Source organism: Geotrypetes seraphini, chromosome 2 (assembly GCF_902459505.1).
Source record: "Geotrypetes seraphini chromosome 2, aGeoSer1.1, whole genome shotgun sequence".
Classification (NCBI taxonomy): domain Eukaryota; kingdom Metazoa; phylum Chordata; class Amphibia; order Gymnophiona; family Dermophiidae; genus Geotrypetes; species Geotrypetes seraphini.
In genome coordinates, this window is record NC_047085.1 from 509,999,867 (window position 1) to 510,019,699 (window position 19,833).

Here is a 19,833-nt window from a genome sequence, read left to right on the forward strand (position 1 = left end):
GGGAGGGGGCGGAGCTTCACACCGAAGGCTGAGCCCGGTGAGAGACAGACGTTCTTTTCTTCCGGCTCTGCCCCTTTTAGTGCTGATTGGTCAGAATGGTCCCTGGGGCGGGAAGAGTCCGCCCCCTAGCGCGGATAAGGGAGAAAAGAGGAGGAGTTTCAGCTCCCTCCGGTGCTGATTGCTCAGAATTTCCCTGGGGGCGGGAAGAGGAGGAGTTTGGGCTTTGTGCTAGCCCCACGTCAGTCCTAAGTGTTCGGCTTCTTTCTGGAGTAGTGGAATGTGGGTGGATCTCAGCTCTGAACAAGCCCCGCCCCTTCCAGGAGGAGACTCGGCAGCGCTAGGGCGGAATCTAGGAAATGCCGTGTGAAGCTCCGCCCCTTTGTGACATCATCGTTATGCACCCGGAAGAAAACCGAATCGTCCATCTTCTTTGTGCAGCTCTGCAGAAATCCTCAAGTGTCAAATTCAGCTTCTGCTCCTCGCAAGAGGCAAACTCTCGTCTAGAGGAAGAACCCCCCCCCCCGAAAAATTGACTTCTAATCCTGCAAAAGCAGAGAGGGAAATGCCTGTAGGAGCTTCTGAGCAGGTAGGAGATTCCCCTCTGAACACTGCCCCACTTGCTTCCCCTGGCAGTGGGGCTCATTCTCCTCTTATCTGGAGGGGGGAGGGAGGGCAGAGTCCGCTATGAAGATGGGAGAGGGGTTTGGAACCTGTACATTGCCTTTTTATAATTGCTCATCCACACTCAAAATGGTTTACACTATATACAGGTGCCTACTTTGTACTTGGGGCAGTGGAGGATTAAGTGACTTGCCCAGGGTCACAAGGAGGAGGGCTAGGAGGCAGCAGCTCTACCACTAGGCCCCCTCCTCACCTGCATGGTCCATTCAGGCTGCCCAGCAGTCACATTCATTCACAAGGCTATGTTGAACCAACAATCCAGTGGGTTGCTTCATTTTACTTTTTGAGTTCCACTATAAGATGTGTTCCCCTCCCCTTGAGATTTTCTAAGACCTGTACTAAGATGATAGGAATACACATACTTGCTCCCTGATCCGACCTTGCCATTTTCAGGGCTCAGACCGCGAGAAAATCTGCCCTGCGCTGGCCCTACTTCCCAGCTACCGGAGTTGCAATTGAAACCTACTCCATCTGTCTTGCCACATATGAGATTCAGACCATAGAAGTCCATCCCAGCATTGGCTACATCACTCCACTGCTGGGCTGGAGTTAGCTTTGCTGGCAACTCCATCCTGATCTGTCTTACTATGTAGAGCACAGTTCTTCAACCGCCGGTCCGCAAAAAAATCTTGCCGGTCCGCAAAGGATTCGGTCCCCGCAGCAACAAAAGGCCGGCGTCAGCTGACTTGCAACTTCCTGTTGCAGTCGCCGTGCCGGGACTCCTGCCTTCCACCGCGTTTGCCTCTTGCCTTGTCTCCTCACCTCCAGACCACCAGCAGCAGCTCTGTTTGCTTTTAACTTCGGCACAGAGCTGCCCCTAAGCAGTAGTTTAGCGCGGTTTCATGAGGCAGCCTTGGGACCTTTGCTAGGCCGGCCCACATCGCATCATCGAAGCGGGCCGGCCTAGCAAAGGCTCCAAGGCTGCCTCATGAAACCGCGCTAAACTATTGCTTAGGGGCAGCTTTGTGCCGAAGATAAAAGTACACAGAGCTGCCGCTGGTGGTCTGGACTCTTGGGCCGCTGAAGAAAGGCAAAGAGCAGCTTCCTGGAGGTCTCCCTTCCTCTCGCCTTTGCAGGTCCCTTTTTTTTTCCTTCAAACGGCAACGGGCCCCAGCATCGACATCAATCAAGTAAGTTCCACTGTTCCTTGCAAGCGGTTCTGCTCAACCAAAGCTTCCCCTCTGACATGAGCCACCCTCAAGGGAAAGAAAGTGACCTGCAAAGGTGAGGGGAAGGGGGGCAGAAGGGGGGGAAGTTGGGGGGGGGATAGAGAGAAAAGGGGCAGATGATGAAATGGAGGAGATGAGAGAGAGAAGGGGACAGATGATGGAAGTGGGAAGAAGGGAGAGAGAGCAGAAGGCAGATGGATGTCAGTTGAGAGGGGAGAGCAGATGCTGAATGGAAGTGGGGAAAGAACACATACTGGATGGAAGGAGGAGATAAATAAAGGGGGAAGAAAATAGTAAGATAATGGAGGGGTGAGGGAAAGGGGTGACAAGCTGTGAGTAGACACAGTGAAAAGAGGGAAACGGGACTAAATAGTAAGAAAGAATTTAATTTAGATGGAGGCAGAAAATAGAGAAGGAAGACCAGAGAAGAAAAGGGAAGAGAGAGCAGAGAATGATATCAGATCTGAGTGAAGGAAATGAGAAGAGAGAGATGCTAAAAACCACAGGGGCGAGGGAAGGACAGAGATGCCAGACCATGAGGGGAACAGAAGGAAGATGATGGATGCCAGACCAAATTGGGGGGGGGGGGGCAGGAGGAGAGATGGCAGGGAAAGACAGACAGTGAATGGAAGGGGCAGATGCTGGACTGAAGAGACAGAGAAGGTTATCATGCCACTGTACTGGGCCATGGTACGCGTGAGTGGACTGCTGGTCATGATGGACCTCTGGTCTGACCCAGCAGTGGCAATTCTTATGTTCTTAGGGCAGACACTGGCTGGAAGAGAGTGAAAAGGCAATGAAAGCAGAAACCAGAGACGACAAAAGGTAGAAAAAAATAATTTTATTTCTATCTTGTGATTCAAATATATCAGATTTGAAATATGTATCTTGCTAGACATAACTGGGGAGTGCAAAGCCCAGACAGTGCTTCTTTAGCTTCTGGCCTGTGCGCTGCTGGCTGGGAAGGATGAGAGCCATCTAAGGAGGGAGGAGTTTAAAAAGGGACCAAGCAGGTATGATTAAAGGTATGGGGGATGATTAAAAAAGGTACTGGGGGTACGTGGGGGAATGATTTAAGGTACTGGGGGGCAGATGGGGGATGTTTTAAGGTACTGGGGGGCACATGGTTGTTTAGGGGGGATGATTTAAGGTACTGGAGGGTACGTGGGGGGTATGGGGCCTGCCTGCCTGCCTGCCACTAGGCCTTCTTGTTCTGTCCCAGCCTACCACTAGACCACCAGAGGGGGGACAGGGGACAGAGCTTGGCAGGGAGAATTTGGTTCAGAGTGTTTTTTTTTTCTTGTTTTCCTCCTCTAAATCTAGGGTGCGTCTTATGGTCAGGTGCGTCTTATGGAGCGAAAAATATGGTAATTATTCCCATATCATTCGAGTAAATACCATGTTGTAATAAGAAGTTTATCAAATTGGTAAGCCATTGAAATAAACTATTTGGCAATGAACTTAATCTTGCAGCTCAGGGATCCAATCTGCAATCCAATTTAGAAAATCGTGAAAGCATCGTCTTAACATCATGCATGTCAACCAACTTAAATAAGTCCAAATACGATCTCCTGGAAAATCATTTGAGGTTTCTGTTGTTTCTATTTGAGCAATAATTATCCCTAAATCTACTTGTATAGATTTTACAATCCTTTTTATCTTAGACTGGAAAACATCTGCGAGGTCCTGAGCAGTAAATGGTATAAGACAGTTTTGTACAAGTACACCTCTCCTTGTATTTGCACACTAAGCAACTTATGTGCACCAGGTCTACAATGATGGTGATGCAGAAGGCACTGAGTGTGTTCCTGGTTTGTGTTTCAGATGCAGGTGACGTTTGAGGACATCGCTGTCTCTTTCTCCCAGGAGGAGTGGGAATATTTAGATGAAGGGCAGAAGGAGCTTTACAGGGAGGTGATGAAGGAGAATTATGAGACTCTGATCTCCCTAGGTAAGGAGACATTTTTCTGCACTTCCTTTGCTCCTGAAACTTCTAAGAGTGATGAGGATCTCTCTGTACTAACCCCTTATCTGAATCTGACAGAGTGAGGGACCATAAGACCATCTTGTGTGTCCTACAAGTTTTCTCCCTTTGAAATCAGAGACAGGTTATTCTATGTTTCTTGAAGAAGAGCTAAAATCCAGGGTCAGAATAGCCCAAATACTCAGAACCTGGCTGCAGAAGATTAGGTCTTTGAGACCAGTGAAAACGAAGGGAATAGGGCCAAATTATAATATAGAAGCAGAAAGTGGCATAATTAACAGCAGCATGGCATGCTCTGAACAGTCAAAATGATGACCTCATCTGGTTTTGAATATCATCAGGAAGAAACTTCATAGAAACATAGAAAAAACATAGAAAGTGACAGCAGAAAAGTGCCTCAGCCAACTTCAAGCAGATTACTATGTTTGTTTTGTCTGTGGAGAAGGCTTCATCAAAGGCAAGACAAATGATGGGTTGTATCCGTAGGAGTTTCGTCAGCCGGAAGCCCGAAGTCATAATGCCGTTGTACAGATCCATGGTGAGACCTCATCTGGAATATTGTGTACAATTCTGGAGACCACATTACCAAAAAGATGTACTGAGAGCTGAGTCGGTTCAACGGATGGCCACCAGGATGGTCTCGGGGCTCAAAGATCTCCCATATGAGGAACGGCTGAAAAGATTATAGCTATACTCACTCGAGGAACGTAGAGAGAGAGGAGACATGATTGAAACGTTTAAATATATCACGGGCCGTATCGAGGTAGAAGAGGATATCTTCTTTCTTAAAGGTCCCTCGGCCACAAGAGGGCATCCGCTGAAAATCAGGGGTGGGAAATTTCATGGCGACACCAGGAAGTATTTATTCACTGAAAGGGTGGTTGATCATTGGAATTAACTTCCACTTCAGGTGATTGAGGCCAGCAGCGTGCCAGACTTTAAAAGGAAATGGGATATACATGTGGGAACTCTAGGGGTGTAATGTCATGGGGGGTGGGTCATTAGAGTGGGCAGACTTGATGGGCCATGGCCCCTTTCTGCCATCATCTTCTATGTTTCTATGATTTATGATTGTTCTCTTGTGAACCGCCAAGAGCTTTAGTTTGTACGGTATAGAAATATTCCAGTACAATAGGTGTGTCATTCCGGACACGGAGGTTATCACCCCATGGGTGCAAGTCATATACAGAAGGAATCCACTCCAGGTTTTTTCTGTGACCCTCCTACTTCATTGGGAGCTGTACTGCCACCTGCAGTTAGTACCCAAGCATGCAAGTGCTCCATCAAAATTATGTGACGTAAGGACGCAGCACTGCTTGTCCAGAATGACACACCTATCTACTAGAAAAGTTATTTGACACACCTATCTACTAGTGCTGCCCGATTCAGCCTCTGAGGCTTTGGATGAATAGAGGCATTTGGATTTATCAGATGAGTTGAAGGACACTTTTTTTGAGTGCGCACCATTCTGATTGGGTCAATTCCACATTTATTTTTGTTCTTCAGCATTGGATAATAGTCATCAGGCTTGATCTTCCCACGCTCCTGCTCCATGCAGATCAATTATAGGAAATGGCTGCCTTGAGCTCCCGTAGTCTCTCGAGACTACGATGGGAGCTCAAGGCAGCCATTTCCTATGAGCGATTTTCACGGGCCAGGAGCATGGGAAGATCGCTCCTGCTCTGAAAACCTGCTAGACCACCAGGTAAGGCTTAAGGGGGGCTTACAGGGCTTAAAATAGCCGGGGGAAGCAGGGGTTAGGGGCAGAACTGGCCCGAATATTATTCACGTTTTTTTTTATATTCGCGGGCCAGCTCTGCCCCTAACCCCCGTGGATACAGAGGGAGAAGTGTAGAGGCAAAAGCTCAGCTTTAGAAACCCAAATGAAAAACAAGTGAAGTTGAGCCTCTTGATCAGTCAACTCTAGGCACACACGTTTGCGTTGCCTGTGAGACCATCTGATTTCTGATCAAAGAGCAATGTCTCTTTCACAGTTGCATGCTCAAGTCTCAATGACATTAGCACAACATGAAGAGGAAGGTAATAGGCATCTCTGAGAGCTGGAGGACAATCACTGGGACACTGGGTTATCGGGGTACAAATTATATCACAGTGATAGAGTGGATTAAATTGGAGAGGGGAGGCGTTGTACTAAATCTTAAAGAGGAATTGAGTCAAAGAAAATAAACATTCTGCGTGAAACAGCAACGTGGATTCCTTATGGATAGAAATTCCATGTTAGAAGTTAAGGCGTATGCTGGTAGGAGCTGTACTACCATCCCCCAGGGCAGACTGAACAGACGGATGTAGAAATGTTTACAGAAAGCTGGCAAATTGGTAACAGTGTTGGGTCCGCTGGGAAAGAGTGATAATGACATGAGCTGATATCTGGTGACTAGGGAAATCTACTGTAGCAAAGCATTTCATTTTCACAAGGGTGACTATGGTAAAATGAGGAAAATGGTTAAAAAGGATCAGCCGCCAAGGTTAGCCTTTTAAATCATGCATGGACGTCGTTTAAAAATACCATTTTAGATGCTTCATTGCTATTGTTTTATAGCATAAAAACGCATTTCTGTACCGCAAAACCATTAAGTTCTATGCGGTTCACACAAGATAAGGATCAACAAAATGAATAAAATAAACAGAATCTATCTAACTTCCAAGAGATTGACTAGAAAGATGGGTTCCCCTTCCCTTATATTTTAATCACTTTGTAAATCATTTAGATTTTTGCTAATTGGACTATTATTCAGGACTTGCACCGGTCACCCACCGAGATCTAACTTACATCCTCAGGAAGGTTTGTTGCTGGTCTTTACTCGGTTATGCTCCACTACCTTCTTTCACATTTGCTAAAAATTTGTAGAGCAAGTTTGTAACTCGCATCAAAAATCATATACAAAGGGACCGTTTTAAGCTCTTAACGATAAGTGCATTCCGTATTGTAGGAACAACTCCAGTAAGAAGTGCTGAGCGAGGATCTGCTAAGGGGAAGAAATACTCCATTTGACTATCTTAGCTGCTTGCATTCAAACTTGGGGAAAGTTGCCTTTTAGTTATACAGTAGTACCCGATTAAAGGGCAAAGTCAAAAGGTCAGGGGCAGTGCAGGGTGACTCATCAAGGAAGTGTAGCTTGCATCATTTTGGAAACACAAACAATTGTCCTAGTGGGTTTATTGCAGTGGCAACTCTTTTAGGAGGGGTAATATGCTGTTCCCCCCCCCATGTATGAGTTGTGAAGACTGAGGACCCCTTCCTTCACTAGTATCATTTTCTATCAACCCCTTATTTCAGGGTTGTGCACATTTTCCCTGCTGCTCTTTTCAGATTTAGGGAAAGATACTTGTGCCAGTACTTGTTTCAAAGCAGAACAGAATACAGTGGTACCTTGGATTATGAGATTCTCGGAGAGAACGTAAACTCACAGGCCTTGAGCATGCGCAGATGCTCAAGGCCCAGCAAGAAGAGGAGGCTGATTTTCGGGCACTGGCACCAACGCACAGGACATGCCGGTGCCCAGAAGACAGTAAGAAGCGGCGGGGGGGGTGCCCATTTGCAGCGGAGGGGGTGCCCAATCGCGGGAGGGGGGTGCCCAATCGCGACGGGGGGGGAGGGTGCCGGATCGCGGGGGCGCTGCTCGCAAATCGAGGCACGCTCGGTTTCCGAGGTGCCGATTTTGCAAATGTTTTGCTCGTCTTGCAAAACACTTGCAAACCGGTGCACTCGTAAACCAAGGTACCACTGTATTAATAATTTTAATAATTGTTTTCTCAGGTATTTTAGCTAGATTGTGAGCCTTCAGGACAGTTAGAGAAGTTTCAAGTACCTAATTTTATTTTTATTTTATTATAACCCGTTCTGGGCTCCTGGGGAGGACGGGATATAAAAATGAAAAATTAATTAATTAATGTTTGGGGTGTTCTCCCCTTTGCCCTCCTTCCAGTGATGTCTCTTATTACAGTGGTTCTTGACTGCTTTTGTACAAACTGAGAGAACAGGAGCAAGCATGCTGGGAAGGAGGCGGAGCTGAAAGACGAGTGATATCATTCTGCAAGCAACTTGCGGGTTCAGATGCGTAACCCTAGCTTTCAGGACTACTAGACACATCTACAAGAAAGAAGATTATTGAGGTATGAACCTAGCCTTTCTAAAAAGCTCCAACGCTCATAGGGGAGCCAGAGAGAGAGAGTCGGGGAGGCAGAGAGCAGGTTGTGGCAGAGAGCCGGGGTGCCAGAGAGAGAGTTGGGGGAGGCATAAAGTAGGTCACGGCGGAGATTAGGAGAGCCGGGGAGGCAGAGAGCAGGTCACGGCAGAGAGCCGGGGAGCCAGAGAGAGAGAGTCGCACCCACCCCGACTCTCCCTTGTTGAGCCGCGGCCTGCCAGAGCCCGCCGAGACGCTCCCTTGGTTCCTGCGGGAGGGCCGCCGCACACGCCACGGGAGGGAGGGGTTTGCACATATCACTGCAAAATACATAATGGCCTCATATGCATTCATTTTAATGCAATTGTGGACATGTATTCGGCGTGAGTCAACAATTCTCTTCTGAATTGCTTGGGATGTACAACTGCACAGACTTGTGGAAGCAGTGGCATAGTAAGGGGAGGGAGCGGACCGCTCCGGGTTTGGGGCATTCGCACTTCTCTGTCCCATGTGAGTAGTTGCTCGCGCTGTGAACCACCTAGAACTATGTGGTGTGGTGGTATACAAAAATAAAATTATTATTAAAGAAGTTCAGGGTTAGGAAAGGGAGGGTGTAAGTGCTCCTTCTGCACCCCCTATGCCACACTTACACGCACCCTGTACCTCTTTTAAATCTTCACCAGTGTGAGCAGCTTCTCTGGTCTGCTGCTCACGCCAGCCTGGCTCCTTCTGAAATCACTTCCGGGTCACGGGACCAGGAAGTGATGGCAGAGGGAAAGCCAATGCTGGTGCAAGCAGCAGGCCAGAGAAGCTGCTCACACTGGTGAAGATTTAAAAGAGGTACAGGGTGCGTGTAAGTGTGGCATAGGGGGTGCAGAAGGAGTGGAGGTTGGCATGGAACGAGAGGGGAGATGGAGAGGAGGGCACGGTGAGGCACCACTGTGTGGTAGCTTTCTGCATCAGCCCCTGAGAGAGTGATTTGCCAAACCATTTACTTGAGGAAATTCAATTTCATTTATAAATGGGCAAAAATGACCTGAGAGAAATGTAACCCCACAACCACCACTGCTTTCCTCCTTTAAATGCAGCTAAGAATATAGATTGATACCACAGCACGCATACTTTCAGCTGCTGGATAAAGAGGAATTCCTATGGGCTTGTAGAGGTCAAGGGAGAAAATCATTGCATAGACCTTCAGTTTTCAAATATACAGAAGCTGAACTATCCCTGTTCCGCCATTAACACAAATGACAGAAGCAAAGGATGCAGGCAATTTATAACATGTATCCTTTGAACTTGCTAAATTCCAGAAGCCTGGGTAGTTTCTCACTGAAAATGTGTGTAACATATGGTCTGTAAAATCACCCACACATACTGTCTGAAAATCATTGCCAAATGGCAATATTTATTTGGCAGAAAGGGAATTTTTTAAAAATAGTATAAGGGAACTGTGTGAACCCTGCACCACAGTGGCCGAGGTAGAGCCCTGCAAATGCGTCCTTCCCCTCCCTGGGCGGCCCGGCTGTGTGGGAGGGAGAGCCGGGGAGGCAGAGAGCAGGTCACGGCAGAGAGCCGGGGAGCCAGAGAGAGAGAGTCGCACCCACCCCGACTCTCCCTTGTTGAGCCGCGGCCTGCCAGAGCCCGCCGAGACGCTCCCTTGGTTCCTGCGGGAGGGCCGCCGCACACGCCACGGGAGGGAGGGGTTGTGCGTCGCCGACAAGCTGTATGTTGCCGACCCTATCTTAGACGCAGAAAGGGGAGGTGGGAAGGGAGACAAAGTTAGAGTGAGAGAGAGAGAACGGAGGAACGCTCAGGGGCGAAATGTGCAGTACACATAATCAGGGGCGAAATGTGCGGGGGGCGAAATGTGCGGGGGCGAAATGTGTGGGGGCAAAACATCCGGGGGGCGAAATGTGTGGGGGCGAAATGTGTGGGGGCGAAATGTGTCTGGGGGCGAAATGTGGGGGGCGAAATGTGAGGGGCGAATTGCTGGGGGCGAAATGTGGGGGGCGTTTGATACTATTTCACGGCAGTCCCATTATTAGGTTTCATTTTGCTGTTTTCAACTTTACCTCATTTATTTTATTTATATATGATCATTTTACTATTGTTGTGATGTTAACAGAATTGTAAGTTTTATGTCAAGCTGTATCTGCTGTACACTGCTTTGGGTGAATCTCCTGCTGCGTGTTTTTTTTTTAATAAAAGGGAAGTATAACTCAGTTTTCTTGTTTATTCCTGCAAACAGGCTACGTAAGAATAAGTCCTGATCCGTTATCATGGATTAAACAAGAGGGAGAGCCAAATATCCAGGATCCCCAGGAGCCAGGAGAGAGAGAAGTTAGACATTCATACACAGGTGAGTAACAAATAGTCTACAGAATGATATGGGGTATTTTTCAATACAGCTGAGTATGAGGAGATATTGCAGAGTACTGGTGAATAATAAGTATTATATTACTCCTTTTTGCTCTTTACAGAGTACAGCTGAGTAATAATAACTCATACTGAGTAAGAGGAAGTGTTGCATAGAAACATAGAAATATGTTGGACAATCACATAGCAGGAGGGAGAGAAGACCGACTAGTGACATGTCTTCCGGGGGCGAGGACGAAGGACATCACCGACAGAATCGAGAGAATCCTGGAAGGAGCTGAGACGGAGGAGACAGCAGTGATAATCCACGTTGGAACCAACGACGTCAGCAGAAAGAATTACAACAGGACTACACTAACTGAGCAGTTCAAGATCCTGGAGAGGAAACTGAAGCTGAGGACAAGGAAGATAGCCTTCTCAGAGATCCTGCCAGTACCGAGGGCGGATGCAAGGAGGCAGACCGAACTGAAAGCAATAAACGGTTGGCTGAGGAGATGGTGCGAAGAGGAAGGTTTCCACTTTGTATGGAACTGGACAACTTTTTTGGGGAAAAACAAGCTCTACAGGAAAGACGGACTGCACCTGAGCACGGCTAGAATGAGGATGCTGGCACACAACGTCCAGAACGGCATAGACATGGCTTTAAACTGAGGAGAAGGGGAAAGCCGATAGTCGATCTGACATCGACACATCGGACAAGAGTATCAAACAAGGATGTAAAAGAGGGCTCGAGACTTTTTGGAAAAAGGACCCAAAGGTGCAATACAGGGACCCAAGGAACAAACAAAACTAAAAAGCAGGAAGAAGAGAGAACAGCAGGAGCCAGAGGGACATCCAAAAATGGGGAAGCAGGCTGAGGACGAGATAGTCACACCACAGGAGGAGGATGAACGAAACGAGGCTCGGGGACTGGCAGCCCATGAGGGGGTCGGCAGGAGCACCAAACCATGAGGAAAACCAACAGGGAAGGTAAACAACCGGGACTTAAATTGCCTATACACTAATGCAAGGAGCCTAAGAACCAAAATGGGAGAGCTAGAAGTCATAGCCAGTAAGGAGGACCTAGACATAATTGGAGTCACAGAAACATGGTGGTCCGAGGATAACAATTGGGATGTGGTCATACCAGGGTACAAGCTCTATAGGAGAGACAGGACATACAAGAAGGGTGGAGGAATAGCGCTATATATAAAGGACTCCATTCTTTCAACCAGGATGGAAACAACAGTAAGGGCGGACGGCTTGGAATCACTATGGGTTAAGCTACCAGGAGGAAATGGAGCAGACATAAAATTGGGACTGTACTATCGCCCGCCAGGGCAATCAGAAGCAAATGACCAGGACCTAGAGGCTGAATTGAGGCAGGTATGCAAAAGCGGAAGTGTGGTGGTGATGGGGGATTTCAACTACCCTGGAATAGACTGGAGTATTGGACACTCAAACTGCACAAGGGAAACAAAATTCCTGGAGGCTATGAGGGACTGTTTCATGGAACAACTGGTCATGGAATCAACACGAGGAGATGCCACTCTCAACCTAATCCTCGAGGGGCTAGGGGGACCCGCAAAAGAGGTGGTAGTACTAGCGCCACTAGGAAACAGCGATCACAACATGATCCAGTGCAAATTAACAATAGGAACATCAAAGGTGAAAAGAACCACAACGACAGCACTCAATTTCAGAAAAGGGAATTATGAGGCCATGAGGAAAATGGTGGGAAAGAAACTCAGCAGCAGCTCAGGGAAGATGGAGACTGTAGAAAAAGCCTGGTCCCTACTCAAGGACACGGTGCACAAAGCACAGAACCTGTATGTCCCCAGGTTTAGGAAAGGATGCAAAAAGAATCGAACAAAAAACACGGTGTGGATAACAAATGCAGTGAAAAAGGCGATAAGGGATAATAAAACATTGTTCAGAAAATGGAAAAAGGACCAAACCAAGGACAACCAGAAGGAGCACAAAAGACACCAAAAGGAATGTCACCGAGTGATTAGGAAAGCAAAAAGAGAATATGAAGAGAGACTGGCGGGGGAAGCAAGAAACCTCAAACCATTCTTCAGGTACATGAAGGGGAAGCAACCAGCCAGGGACCATTGGATGATGGAGACAAGAAGGGAGTGGTAAAGAAGGAAAAAGAGTTCTTCTCGTCAGTCTTCACGAGAGAGGACACATCCAATATTCCAGAACCCGAGGAGATCATAAGTGGGGATCAGGATGAAAAGCTGGTCAAACTAGAGGTAAGCCAAGAGGATGTCCTCTGACAGATAGACAGACTGAAGAGCAACAAATCACCAGGTCCGGACGGCATCCACCCAAGGGTACTAAAAGAACTGAGAAACGAAATAGCGGATACACTTTGCCAAATATGTAACCTATCCTTAAAAACTGGGGAGATCCCGGAGGACTGGAAAATAGCAAATGTCACGCCCATCTTTAAGAAGGGATCAAGGGGTGACCCGGGAAACTACAGACCGGTGAGCTTGACCTCGGTTCCGGGAAAGATGATGGAAGCACTGGTTAAAGACAGCATCTGCGAACACATAGAAAACAATGGACAGCTGAAGGCGAGCCTGCACGGCTTCTGCAAGGGAAGGTCATGCCTCACGAACTTACTGTACTTCTTTGAGGGAATAAACAGCCAGATGGATAAAGGGGAATCCATAGACATCATTTACTTTGACTTCCAAAAAGTCTTCGACAAGGTACCCCACGAACGGCTGCTTAAGAAGCTGTGGAACCACGGGGTGCAAGGGGATGTCCACCGACGGATCAAACACTGGCTGGTAGGCAGGAAACAGAGGGTTGGAGTAAAGGGCCATTACTCAGACTGGCAATGGGTCACGAGCGGAGTTCCACAGGGGTCGGTGCTGGGACCGCTACTGTTCAATATATTTATTAACAACCTGGAGGCGGGAACAAAATGTGAGGTTATTAAATTTGTGGATGACACCAAACTCTGCAGCAGGGTTAGAACCGCGGAAGACTGCGAAGACCTGCAAAGGGACCTAACGAGGCTGGAAGAGTGGGCAAAAAAGTGGCAAATGAGCTTTAACATAGAGAAATGCAAGGTCATGCATGTAGGGAAAAAGAACCCGATGTTCAGCTACAAAATGGGGGGATCATTGCTAGGGGTAAGCAACCTTGAAAGAGACCTGGGGGTGATGGTGGACACAACATTGAAAGCATCAGCACAGTGTGCAACAGCCTCAAAGAAAGCGAACAGAATGTTGGGTATCATTAAAAAGGGTATCACGACCAGGACGAAGGAAGTCATCATGCCGCTGTATCGTGCAATGGTGCGCCCACATCTGGAGTACTGTGTCCAGTACTGGTCGCCGTACCTCAAGAAGGACATGGCAGTACTTGAGGGAGTTCAGAGAAGAGTGACTAAACTGATAAAAGGTATGGAAAACTTTTCATATGCTGACAGGTTGGAAATACTGGGGCTATTCAACCTGGAAAAGCGGAGACTTAGAGGAGACATGATAGAAACCTTCAAAATCCTGAAGGGCATAGAGAAGGTAGACAGGGACAGATTCTTCAGACTGTGGGGAACCACAAGTACAAGGTGGCACTCGGAGAAATTGAAAGGGGACAGGTTTAGAACAAACGCTAGGAAAGTTCTTTTTTACCCAGAGGGTGGTGGACACATGGAACGCGCTTCTGGAGGTTGTGATAGGCCAGAGCACGCTACAGGGGTTCAAGGAAGGTTTAGATAGGTTCCTAAAGGATAAGGGGATTGAGGGGTACAGATAGAAGTAGAGGTAGGTTATAGGAATAGTCAGGGACCACTTCACAGGTCATAGGCCTGATGGGCCACCGCGGGAGCGGACTGCTGGGCGCGATGGATCTCTGGACTGACCCAGTGGAGGCAACTTCTTATGTTCTTAAAGGCCAAATGGCCCATCCACAGCATCCACTATCTCCTCCTGTCCTTAAGAGATCCCATGTGCCTGTATAGGAATGATACTGCACACACAAGGCTCAGAGTGGGATGAGGCGACCTAAAGGATGGTCTCTCCCCCTTTTATTGAGAATCATAGTTCCATTAATTACTTAGCTAATGCTCTACAAGGTTATAATGTCATAATGCATTTACAGTGAGGACTAGACCAAGGCAATACATTGTTTACGTATTTCATGTGATTCTCAAAGTTACTATCTCACATGATATATGAATACATAATAACAGTTACAATAAAGTGATTCCCAATGTGTACATTTCTGATATGTCTCAAATCTTACTATGGCATGTGACAGTCCAAAGGTTATAATGCATACTTCTTAAGCTTTCTGGATTAGCTTTAAGTCAAGGCTTGCTCAGACAAAGTCTGATTGTTGCCCATATAAGGGATGCTTAAACAAGATAAGGAATAAGATAAGGGTAAACCTGTGTCAGGTTAATATGTGACAGGAAGGAGGAGAAATGCCTCAGTATTCTGTCTCAAGGTGCAAACCTTGTCCTTGCTTAGAATGGGAGAGGAGGGAGAGGGAATGAGAAACAGGGCCTCAGATCCAAACACAGGCCTAGATCCACACACAGGGCCTAGGTCAGTGTGCCAACCTGGCCTGTGTTCAGAACTGCCTGTATGCTGACCCTGCCTGTGTTCTGATGTCCTGGATCAGAACTTATCAGATCTCCATCCCTACATGCCTGTCCCACGCCTTTTTGAATTTAGACGGTCTTTGTCTCCACCATCTCTATTGGGAGACTATTCCACCCATCTTCCACCCTTTCTGTAAAAAATGTATTGCCTTAAATTACTCCGTAAATTACATCTCTTAACTTTATCTTTTGCCCTCTCATTCCACCGCTTCCTTTCAAATGAAAGAGACTCTGCTCATAAGCATTTACACCATGTAGGTATTTAACTGTCTGTATAATGATTCAAAATGTTGTGTGATTGTGGCACTGAGGTACCCCCCTCTTCAAACCCAGCATGCACCCAAAAAGAGGGAGAAAAGGCCTCAGACTAATGTAGCAGTATAGGAACAAAAGCTACAAATCAAAACTGCTTTTGATACTTTCACTGGCAAAAACTCCCTCGCAGAACAGCTCAGGTTTAGAAAAGTGCAAAGTCACCCGGAGGCACATTCAGGGACTTAGCTGACAAAAGTCGACTTGAGCTCCAACGCTGTCACGTCTTCTCCAAACTTCCCAACAAGTGACCTTGGGAGTTCATAGTTGCATTTTGTGCTATAAAACTAATTTCTTAAGCTTTTATCAAAGCTTTTATTTTATTTTTTTATATCTTATCTAAGAATGTTTCTCTCTCATTTGGATTATTTTGTACATGCTACATCTTTATTATTATGATAAAACCTTTTTATCCTTAAACAGGTTTAAAATTTATTCAGAAGATCCATGAAAGTGAGAGGCCATTCGCATGTCCAGAATGTGGCAAAAGTTTTAATCACCAGTCAAGTTTAAAACAACATGAGAAGATTCATAATAGAGAGAAATTATATTCATGTGGTAAAAGCTTTAATCTGCGATCAAATTTAAAACTACTTAAGAGGGTTCATACCAGAGATAAATCATATTCCTGCCCAGAATGTGGTAAAAGCTTAAGTCAACGATCACATTTAAAACAGCACCAGAGGATTCATACGGGAGAGAAACCATATTCTTGTCCAGAATGTGAGAAAAGCTTTAATCGGCAATCAAATTTAAGAAGACACAAGAGGGTTCATACCAGAGAGAAACCATATACCTGTCTAGAATGTGGTAAACGTTTTACATGGAAATCATCTTTAGAACTACACAAGAGTTTTCATACTGGAGAGAAACCATATTCCTGTCCAGAATGTGGTAAAAAGTTTATTTACCAATCAAATTTAAGAACACACGAGATGATTCATACCAAAGAGAAACCATATTCATGTCCAGAATGTGGTAGAAGATTTTGTGTAGAATCAAATTTTAGAATCCACAAGATAATACATACAGGGGAGAAACCACATACCTGTCTAGAATGTGGGAAAAACTTTAGTACACAATCAAATTTAAGAAAACACAAGAGGATTCATAACGGAAAGAAACCATATACAAGTCCAAAATGTGGTAAAAACTTAAGTCAGCGATCACATTTAAAACAGCACAAAAAGATTTATATGGGAGAAAAACCATATTCCTGTCCAGAATGTGGGAAAAACTTTAGTACACAATTAAATTTAAAAAAACACAAGAGGATTCATACCGGAGAGAAACCATATATAAGTCTACAATGTGATAAAAAATATCATGATCACTCATCTTTAAATATGCATAAGAGGATTCATACTGGAGAGAAACCATATTCTTGTCCAGAATGTGGGAAAAGCTTTAATCAGCAAATTAATTTAAAACTGCATAAGAGGATTCATACCAGAGAGAAACCATATTCCTGTCAAGAATGTGGGAAAAGTTTTACATGGAAATCATCTTTAGATCGACACAAGAGTTTTCATACTGGGGAGAAACCATATTCCTGTCCAGAATGTGGTAAACATTTTACATGGAAATCATCTTTAGAACAACACAAGAGCTTTCATACTGGGGAGAAACCATATTCCTGTCCAGAATGTGGGAAAAGTTTTATTTACCAATCAGATTTAAGAAAACATGAGATGATTCATACCACAGAGAAACCATATTCATGCCTAGAATGTAGTAAAAGCTTTAATCAGCAATCAAATTTAAGAAGACACAAAAGGATTCATTCCAGAGAGAAACCATATTCATGTCTAGAATGTGGTAAAGGCTTTAATCAACAATCAAATTTAAGAAGACACAAGAGGATTCATTCCAGAGAGAAACCATATTCATGTCCAGAATGTGGGAAAAGCTTTACTCAGCAATCACATTTAAAACAGCATCAGAGGATTCATTTGGGAGAGAAACCATATTCGTGTCCAGAATGTGGGAAAAACTTTAGTACACAATCAAATTTAAGTAGACACAAGATGATTCATATCAAAGAGAAACCTTATACAAATCCAGAATGTGATTTTAAAAATCATGATTAATCATCTTTAAATATGCACAAGAGGATTCATACTGGAGAGAAACCTTATACCTGTTCATAATGTGGTAAAAGATCCCTCCACTTTAAAAATGCACAAGAGGATTTATACTGGAGAAAAACTATATTCTTGTCTAGAAGGTGAGAAAAGATTTTATGTGAAGTCTGCTTTAACAATATAATAATATAATGCTTATATTCTTCCACAAAAATCAAACTGACCACCAAAAACATAGAAGAAATAATTTTACAAAAAAATAAAAATATATATATCTCTGAAATGGGCTCAGTGTCCACAACTCCCACATGAGAGCCACTAATCAAAAAAAGTGGCACTTTGCTGCTATTAGAAGAGAAGATGAGATATAATATCAGCTAAGTGCCACTTGACTAGTGGCTTTGTTAAACGATGGTGGATCAATTTTTCACTCCGTCAAAAATGACAAAGACCAGGGGACACTTGATGAAGTTACAGGGAAATACTTTTAAAACCATTAGGAGGACTAGTTAAACTCTGGAACGCATTACCAGAAGTTGTGGTAAGAGCGGAGAGTGTAGCTGGTTTTAAGAAAGGTTTAGACAAATAAATGGAGGAAAAGTCCTTAGTCCGTTATTGAGACAGACATGGGGGAAGTTACAGCTTGCCCTGTAGCACAGAATGTTGCTACTCTGGGTTTTGGCCTGGTACTAGGGACCTGGATTGGCCACTGTGAGGAGGGGCTACCGGGCTTGATGGACCATTGGTTTGACCCAGTAAGGCTATTCTAGGTGGCTGAACAGGGCCAACAAAAATGCGGTGATGGTCCCAGATTGATTTCTTTGCGGCTCTCATGTGGGAGACGTGGGCACTGAGCACTTTTTCAAAGATATATTAAAAGTAACTTACACGTGTAACTTAACTTACATGTGTAACTTACACGTCTAAGTTACACACTTAACTTACATGTATAACTTACACGTGTAAATATGTACTAATAAGTACGCACTTGTAAATACGCACTTGTAAATACGCACTTATAAATACGCACTTGTAAATACATACTTGTAAGTACGCACTTCTTTTTTGTTAAATTTATTTCCTGTATGTTTTTGGTGGTCAGTTTGATTTTTGTGGGGGAGAGAACATCTACAAGTCCAGCCTCCATTTTGTCTAGGTTCATTCCCAATAAGACCTTAGTTCTCTAATAACCAATGATCGTGAGAGTAGATATTTCAAAGATATAATCATCCACAAATAGTGATAGTTTATGTAACATCCCTTCCACTCCCTCTATGTCACTACAGTTCCATACTGCTTGTGCCAAAGGCTCCATCACCAACGTGAATTGGAATGGGAAAAGTGAGCAGCCTTGCCACATCATATTCCCCAAGGGAAGGCTGGATGAGTCTGCCCCATTAACTTTTATACATGCTTCAAGGGAACTATAAAGTTCAACCAGGCAACAACAGGATCTAGGTCCTATTCAGTTTTATGGAGCACTTTAAACATAAAAGGCCAATGGATCTTTTTTTTAATTTTTTATTGATTTTCCAAATATCAACAGTATATAAACATATAATAAATCAAGAAAAGCGTATTCAACATACAGACATACATGAGCAACCATTTTATCCCCCCACCCAATGACTAATCAATAAAAACACAAATACATAGATTCTTTCAATAACCTTTCCCTATTTAAAATAGTATTGTAATCCCACCCTCCTCCCACCCACCCTGGATGTATATTCTCAAAGGGCTAAAATTAAGATAGAAATAGCCCCCCTCCCCCACCCTCTCACCCTTCCCTGGATGTGTGTGGAAATAAACAAAAAATTAAAGTTCAACCAGGCAACAACAATCTAGGTCCTGTTTCATTTTCTAGAGCTCTTTAAACATAAAAGGTCAATGGATCCTAACGAAGGCTTTCTCTATGTTAAAAAATAAGCTCTTTCCTGCTAGCCCATTAAATTTAACACTTTGTGGCAGACTGGCCTGGATTACCAGGAGCGGTTAGCACACATACACAAACATTTTTTTTCACGTGAAAAAAAATGTTTTATTGTTTGCCTCACACAAAACACAAAATATAGCTGTGGCTTACCTCAGCCAAGCCGCTATAGGCATCAATCCTTTCTCCAAAGCCTGCCTACACCTCTGTCTAGGGAAACCAAGAGTCGCTTTCTGTCTTTCAGGGACCTCTCCGATTATCTCCCTGCTAGGACATTTATCCTTCTTTCTGACAGAGCCCCCCCACCCTTGTGACTTAGGATTGCATCACTCTCCCAATGTGCTTCAGCCTGAATCGTAGTGGCTCAGTGCCTTCAGAGATCTGTAGTTCTTCCATTCTTGGGCCAGCGCCCTGTACTGCCCACTGACATGGTAACATTAGTGAATGAGAACCCCTTACTCTCTCACACACTTGTTTGATATTATCTGTTATTTGTCTGCTGGGGACAAATGCTACTTGTTCAAGATGAACCAGTGGGACAAC

At 44.9% G+C, this 19,833-nt stretch overlaps 1 protein-coding gene across 1 annotated transcript; it reads left to right on the top strand.

Moving 5' to 3' along the window:
• Window positions 1–407: 407 nt before the first annotated feature.
• On the top strand, window positions 408–17,877 carry LOC117354616 (zinc finger protein 420-like). Its single transcript, XM_033932414.1, has 4 exons — window positions 408–586; window positions 3,675–3,801; window positions 10,228–10,338; window positions 15,697–17,877. The coding sequence occupies exons 1-4, from the start codon at window positions 563–565 to the stop codon at window positions 17,361–17,363; spliced, it is 1,929 nt and encodes a 642-aa protein (XP_033788305.1). The 5' UTR covers window positions 408–562; the 3' UTR covers window positions 17,364–17,877.
• The last annotated feature ends 1,956 nt before the right edge of the window (window positions 17,878–19,833 follow it).

What these genes read in the sequence shown, in the direction of transcription:
- LOC117354616 (XM_033932414.1), top strand. Translation starts at nt 563, where the DNA reads ATGCCTGTAGGAGCTTCTGAGCAG. An exon ending in CTGTAGGAGCTTCTGAGCAG is followed by an intron (nt 587 to 3,674) that starts GTAGGAGATTCC and finishes TTTGTGTTTCAG; the next exon opens with ATGCAGGTGACGTTTGAGGA. An exon ending in AGTTAGACATTCATACACAG is followed by an intron (nt 10,339 to 15,696) that starts GTGAGTAACAAA and finishes ATCCTTAAACAG; the next exon opens with GTTTAAAATTTATTCAGAAG.